At 40.5% G+C, this 7,991-nt stretch overlaps 1 protein-coding gene across 2 annotated transcripts in view; it reads left to right on the top strand.

Moving 5' to 3' along the window:
* kcnip4a (potassium voltage-gated channel interacting protein 4a) overlaps positions 1-7,991 on the top strand; it is a 121,600-nt gene that overhangs the window by 25,744 nt on the left and 87,865 nt on the right. Inside the window, exon 1 of one of the 2 annotated variants that reach the window (XM_032544194.1) lies at positions 1,858-2,569. The exons of the other annotated variant lie outside the window; for it this stretch is intronic. Coding sequence (XP_032400085.1) covers positions 2,488-2,569 — 82 coding nt within the window. The 5' untranslated portion in view covers positions 1,858-2,487. Of the gene's footprint in view, positions 1-1,857; positions 2,570-7,991 lie in introns of those variants that run through there. 2 annotated transcript variants of the gene reach the window in all.

Below are 7,991 nucleotides of genomic sequence, written 5' to 3' on the forward strand. Positions count from 1 at the left end.
TTCTTGTCATTCATTGTGCATGCTACCTTATATTTACCAGTTATTATTTTACCTTAATACAATTGAGATATGTCATGCATGGGATTGGTACCATAGGGTTAACCAAAATCTAAATGTAGCTATCGGCAACATTAGTTTGCATTAAGTTAACAAACACTAGCCAGTCTGTTAACATTACTATTTGAGCAAATCGATGCATGATTCCATGGTAAACCAGAGTTATTCCATTAGTTATGTTTTCCAGATTCTTGTCGATTATTGTACATGCCACCTTATGTTGTTTTTTGCTCAGCAACCTCGGTTTTGTATATTCTAAGCCAGCCGTATGGTGTTTTAAGTCCCCAACGTTAAGGCTCCTAACCCTAACCATTGCCTAATCCTAGTGCCAGCCAGGCAGCGCTGCCTGGAAGGCGACGTTTGTGAGCCTCCAAGCACAGAAGAAGTGCTACCTGTTGCCTTTCACCATCCACTTATGTAACTGCTGTCCTTCCCTTGACATGCCATTTCCTTTTCCCTCTTTCTTTTTGTAGTTTCTAGCCCCCAACAATTTTTTTGCTTTATCCGTCTTTGCTTTATCCATCCAACTCACTACTCGTACCTGCTCGCTCAGCGTTCATGGTGCCCCCCCACCCCTTTTCTTTGTCGAAATTCTATGATGGAATCTTATAAGATATGGCATCTAGCTTGTTAGTCCTTTAAAATGTTATATAACATTGAGAAAATGCAAAAATGATTTAGAAATCCACAACAGAAGCTACATACATTTTTTTATTTTTTTTATTTTTTTTAACCATGGCTTTGGCCTCATATAGCGCATACCCACTTTTTGCGCCACTGATGCCAACAACTCACCTTGCTTCATTTATTTTGCCTTCATTCACCACATTGAGGAAATGCAGAAATGATTTTGAAATGTACAACAGCAGCCACATAAGTTTTTTTTATTTATTTATTTTTCTTTAACCATGGCTTTGGCGCCCCCATGGTGCTGCGCCGCATGCTGTGCATATACCCACTTTTTGCGCCACTGGCTATGACCCACAGGTACCTCGTAAATTATTCACATTATTGAGACACTGCACCAGTTCTCTTTGCTGCTCTGACCCAGTAAGAAGTTTTACACAATACTTCAAGTCCTTGAAATCTTCATTTCTTTCAAGGCACACTTTTTATTCCTGCCTGTGCTGGCATAACATGCCTACAACAACTCCAAGGTCAGAGTCTGCAAAGACTCTACACAGAGCAGAATTCACCGAAATAGACCTGCCTTTCTCTAAACTGACCTGTGGGCTATCAACTCGGTTTGAGAGCACATTATACCCGTGCCTGTCAGCCTGATGGACGTGCAATATGTGAAAAAAAATCTGTGTTTTTTTTAAGCACATTCACTGCAGTAGTAGTAGAGGGGTCCAGTTGAAGGTTTGAGTTAATGACAGGCGTTTCAGATGGGAGAGCTTGGCATTGATAGATGAGTGCAATTGAGTGTGGGCTAATTAGTGGCGAAGATGATGCTCTTGGTTGGTTCTTATGTCATCACAGACACTGGCCATAGCCTGTAAGTCATTATTAGAACTGACCATGCCATTTGGTTGTAGGAAATCTTATCAACCTGCGCACCACAGTTTTCAACCCTTCTTTCACTCATTGTTTTAACCTTCAGTTATACATGATGCGGAAGACCCATAATGTAGTGTCATTGCTAATTTATTGGTGGACATTTTCCCCTTAATTCTGCTTCTTTCTCTATTCCTCCTCCTCCTCCTCCTCCTCCTCCTCCTTGTGTGCTTTCTCTCTCTCGAGCCAATCAGGCCACGCCTCCCATGGCAACCGTCAGTGAGTGTAAAACATCCACAGATGGTGCTGAGTAGAACGAGCAGCAGGCACACTACGAGATCAAGTGTAGGAGTGTGTGTTTGTTTGTGTGTCTGAGAGAGACAGATACAGGCAGACTCATTGGATAACTACTGTATTGTGAAGCCAATAGTATCCTCTAGTAACACAGACAAAAGAGCAGCGTGTTTTCTCAGAGGAGTTGCAGGAAAAGTCTGAGAGAAGAGAAGGAGTGAGTGTTGGAGGAAGAAAAAAAAAAAAGAGACTAAGACAAGCCCCCCATCTTCACCAGAGAGCAGGAGGTAAACCGCCGGTAAGCAAATACTAATGACCTGAAGGAAAAAAAAAACGCGGAGCCGCGCATCAGGGGGGCCCGGGCACATATACACACACAGCCACACACACAAGCAAGACGAGCCCCCATCACTGCTCTCCACTCCTACGTGATCCTCTCTCCCACCACACGCAGACACAAGGGCCGCACTGACACATCCAAGGGAGTGGAGGAGTGAAGAGGACACTTGCCGCAGGACTTCGTCAAAGTAAAAGTCGTCCTTGGATTGTTTTTAGTTTTTTCTTTTTACTCTGAAGCCAGAATCCTACTTTTGTGCTGACTTTTCCAAGTACTCCCCCACCCCACCCCTGCCAGGAGCAAAGATGAGCTGCAGGAAAAGGTGCAAGCGGGAGATCTTCAAGTTTGCACAGTACCTGTACAGACTCATCACGGGCACGAACACCGGTAAGGCTCCTGGTGGACTGAGAGGCGGATTTCTCCCGTGTTTCCATTCGCAGTGATTCTCTAAAATCTGCAGAGTTCTTTGCATTATCCTCTTGGCAGTTTGGTCAAACTTCTCCGCTTGATTCACATTTTAAATCAAATTAAATCATTACAAAACGTTTGACACATGGGGATGTGTTAGGACATGCACTTTCATAATAGCAATGCCTCACAATATTTAGATTGCGTGTACATAAATGCCTGCAAACCTGGCTAGAGCATTGTGAGGATTTCCAAAGTGGGCTTGAACTCATTACCTACTCTGCATCATAATTTGTGTAAGTGTGTGTGTGTGTGTGTGTGTGTATGTGTAAGTGTGTAAGGACATATGTATTGTATTTTAGCATTTGACAAACTCATTGGGTCTGTAACCTCAGTTTTGCAGTCATTATGTTTCTAGCACCTTAATAATTTTGACCATCGTAGATTTCTGATCTTAGTGAAAAGTATATAGAAAAACTACAACAGTGATGTGGAGCAGTATGCTGATGCAGCATTCTTCATCAATCATCCCCAGAAGCAAAAGTTGTTGCATACTTCGTACTCATTATTCATTGGTATTTCTGTACCTGTATCATGCTGCAAAGCGTAAAGACATGTGTGCACACCAAGAGCTTTTCTAATAAGAAACAGTCATTGGTATTAGCAAGATTAAATCTCAGATTATAGTGGATCACCAGCAGATTATTTCATGAAAAGTTCAGTACAGTATAAAAATTAGTCGCAGTAGCATATACTGATATCTGGCACATATTTTTATTATTTTATTATGTATATCTATATTTATGTACATATATTTTCTTTTATTATATTATGTAATGTGTTAATATTCTTTTCTCCTTCTTGTTTCGTTCTTGCATCAACTGAGCTTCGCTGTCGGGTAAATTGTAGATTATCACGCTGCATGGGTGAGATGGTGTTAAGCCCCAGAGAGGTGCTATATGAACCTGCTAATGAATTCCAACATGCTTCTGAACACGTGAGACTTGCAGTATTTTTTCTAGCAGTCACCCCTTGTTAATTGTTGTTTTGCAAAAAAATGAATTAATTTAAAAAAGGTGGACTTTTCACATACAGTAGAAAATATTTCCATACAGCTGTGGCCTACTTTCTACCTTTTCCTTGACCTTAGAGACAAAGAGAACAAATTGGGCCACCCTATTAAAGGTGTAGGTGGCTGCAGCTTTCCAATCATACCAATACATATAGGCACGTGGGAAATACAAAGCGTGGATAATTCCATCTACTGTATCTGCCCAAAGGAGTAGGCTGTTGGTTTCCATAGATACCAGCAGGTTGTTTAGGTCACATTGCAATCCCCACGTGGTGATAACATTACGAGAACATATTGGGTAGTAATTTGCTTTAGTGTCCTCATAGGTTTGGTTAATAAAAATGTGGCATTGCCTTTTTGCTGCACTGTGGCTACCGTGTTTATTTGGGTGCAGAGCTGTGGTCTTTAATGTCGGTGTTAGTACTCATTAACCCCCTAAGGCAGACTATGTTGTATGTGAAAGCAACCTACACGTTTTATGTCAAATTCAGTATCTCATATTCTCAATTCACGTATCGCATTGACTGAACGAATGATGTAACGAATGAGAGAATAATGAGTGTAAATGTAATAAATAATGCGTATATTCTCATTTGCACATTTGGATGTTATTTGAAATTGTAAGGCGTGTGCCCAGGGTGCACTGAGGATGCATAATTTTATATTGTTTTTTTTCATATTGGATGTTACTTATTGATGGGGAAATGGACAGCCAATCGATAACCCTAACCTGAGACAAGCAGGAGGGCCTTGAATGTGTGTATTGCAGACAGAGCTGCAGGTCAGTTGACAGCCCCGGATGTGTAAATGGGATCAGGATGTCTCAAAGCGGACAGGAAAGGCATTGGAGATGGCACACTAACTTTTTGGATATCAACAAAAACAAAATTTAAGTAGGTCATTTATGTTAGTTATAGTTTGCCCTTATTGCTAAGACTTGGTTGAATGCTTTTCAAAAATCAAAAGTCTTGTTCATATTTTAGTTTTTGTAATTTCAAAACATTTCTGTGCGATTCAGTTTCCATTTTAGTTTATTCTTTTGTCTTTATAGTCAATTTATAGTCATAATTTATAAACTAATGTGACATCCCTGCAGCATCCATATCCTGATAGCCCACATTGTCCTGGAACAAATATACAGAGTTACAGGGTAGAGGTTATGAAAGCATTATTAGACAAGAAACCCAGGTGACCCAAATATTGTAAAATAATTCAGTATTAAAATGGTTTTAATATTGATCATGTTAATATAGGGCTGGCCATATTTCCCTGTGGACAAAGCCTGATTGCTGAGTTAGAGAAACAAGTCTTTTTTTATTGATGACATTGTCTGAGGTTGCTATTTATTAGCTTCAGGACAGAAAATAATTAAACCAGCTAAACTGTATCCTATTTTTGATATTTGGAAACACTAAGAGGATGTTCTCTAAAGACACGTTGGTTAGAACAGCCTCTCAACATATAAAAAACAAAACAATAATCTTTGTGTGTAAAACCGTGTGTAAAAAATGTTTGGGACAAATGTTACAACTGGAAGCAAAGTAATAGAGAAAGACATTTAAACATATTCATTTCCAAAACCTATTATCATAGTCATTCATTAGACAATTTCCCTTTCAATGGATCCATGCAGCCTGTGCTGCAGACGAATATAAATGGAGTTTGACCATAGCGAGGCTGGCTCTCCCATATTTGGGTGACCAGGGGAACAGAATGATAGATGGAGTCAGTCAGCAGACCATGAGATTTTAATTGAGATAGTCATTGTCCTAGAACAGCCTCGTAGTCATTGCTTTATTGATCAAGGCCAGCAAAAACATAGTGTAAGGGAGAGGGTAATGTGCATGATGCAACACAACCGGCCTGGACAGTTTGAGCTGTCTATCACATCTATAATATGAATGATTTCTGTCTGCACAGGCCTTTTCTCAGAATAGATTTATGGACAAGAAGTATGGAAAATGGCCAAATATTTCTAGCACTTATGTGAAGTAATAATCCAAAGACAATTTATTTGATAGCTTCAGTGAGGAGGAAATAATTGTTGTGTACAGCAACAGTACAGTAGGCCACCATTTATATTCATGCCACCAATGCTGCCTAGTAGGCCTTGAATTTTCTAGCTGTAGGGGGGAAAAGAGAGGACACAAATCACAAATGTACATTCTTCTAGGTTATAAATCCAAGCAGCAGTGTCAGCACATATTTAAACATTGGAAAAGTAGGGACTTATTTGTTGCTCACACCAGGGGAAATCTTCATCTATTCCAACATTTTTAAACGCAGCCTGTGTGACAGACGAGCCGGGAGAGCTACCAGTTCACCAGAGTGTCCATCAGGATCATTTCAATGTCCTAAAGCCAGGTGATTTATGCTGCTCACCTCTAAGTGACACATTTACAGTGTCTAGTCATTATGTAGTCAATACCCTTGGTTGTGCAATGAGATATTGAGATATGTCTTAAACATGTATTTTCCAAGTCTATGCAACTGGATTGCATTGCAGTGTATTATTTACTCTGGGTCAGAGCGACACTTTATGGAATCTTAAACCACATCTTCAGTGATTGCTTCTTCCCTAAGTGCTGTCGGGCATCGCAGCGTCTGTTAGGGCTGGGCAATATATCAATGTTGTATCAATATCGCAATATGAGACTAGATATATTGTAATATGGTAAGTGTCGTCTTTACCTGGTTTTAAAGGCTGCCTTATAGTAAAGTGATTTACTTTTCTGAACTTACCAGACTGTTTTAGCTCTTCTATTATTTACCTTTACCCTTCAAGTTATTAAATCATTTTTGGAGAATATTTATCAAAAATCTCATTGTGTAAATAACATTTTGTGAGCACCAATAGTCTACCATACAATATCGTCGCAATATCAACATTGAAGTATTTGATCAAGAATATTGTGATATTTAATTTTCTCTATATCGCCCAGCCCTAGCGTCTGTAATGCCAACCCGGTCTCACAGCAGTTTGTGAAATGATCACGGTATTTCGATTTATTGATTCGTCAACAAGGACACAATTTTCTTGTTTATTTCTTGGTGGTCACCACGGCCAACGTCCGCCTGGACAAGATCCGCGGTCTCTGGGGGACGCAACAATAGGGAAATGAAACACCACATGCGGTAGACAGTGACAACACTGGCCGCCGGGACACGATCCACAGTCTCTGGGGGACTCAAAAACGGGGAAATGAAAAACCACACGCTGTAGATGGTGACAACGACGGCAACAAGGACACGAACCGCAGTCTCAGGGGTACGCATCAACAGGGAAATGAAATGCCACATGCAGTAGATGGTGACAACAACGCTGACAGGGAAACAGTCCGCAGTCTCTGGGGGACGCATTAACAGGGAAATGAAACACCTCCTTACGCGGATTTTTGGCTTTTCAATACTACTCGCTACCGTAATCGTGCTGTTATGACAGAATATGTTTCCCATTGAAATACGTTACTTTAAAATTTGTGCTCACCACCACGAACAAAACGAGAAAATTGTGTCCCTGTGCTCCAATCAATAGATTAAATAACGTCACCATTTCACAAACCATGATACTGGGCTGGTAAGGCATTCATTTTATCATCAGGACAGACATCACAGCGCATACCCTCTCCATCCCAGTACTCACTTTTTCAAACAAGACTGGTAAAAGTTTGCCTGGTTGCTTGGACCTTTCTTTTTTTCTGTCAATGCCTTGATGAGCTTTTGAGCATTTTAACCTGCTTGTATTGGTTTTAAGATGGTTTACTTCAAGTTTTTGTTCATCCCTTGGACTGACAGCTTAGACAGCTTGTCTGGGTCAGAACTGCAGTGGCAACAGGGCAAGCAGAGAGACGCCTCCATTCTTTCATCTGGCATTTTTGCCAGCTTTTCTTCAGCGCTCATAGTTCTTGTTAGAGATATTCTTGTCCCAGCTTGTCCTGGGTCAGCCCGGGGTCTACTTCCAAAACAGTCCAGTTCACCTCCAATGGGACTTTTGTCAAACGCTTCCTTTCTGTCTGTAGGAACGGTGGCTTGAGTTAAAGCTTATTTGAGACAATGTAGTCAATGAACCGGAATAGTATCAGTCTGACAAATTACTTCCAAAATTAGCCGTTTCGTGTACTGCTTAGGAACATTTTAGGCTTCTGTAGTTCAACAGTAATTATAAGTTGAAAGAGGGGTCTTATCTTGTGACAAAGAACCAAAATCTAAGAACATAAAATGTACTGCTGCAAGGAAAAATGTCTGTCCTTTGTGAGTTAAGCTGTGGTTGGCTACGAGACAATGCTGTCAAAAATGCACTCTGTTACTTTTCAGCATGCACTTGGGAGC

This window comes from Etheostoma spectabile, chromosome 19 (assembly GCF_008692095.1).
Source record: "Etheostoma spectabile isolate EspeVRDwgs_2016 chromosome 19, UIUC_Espe_1.0, whole genome shotgun sequence".
NCBI classification, from domain to species: Eukaryota; Metazoa; Chordata; class Actinopteri; order Perciformes; family Percidae; genus Etheostoma; species Etheostoma spectabile.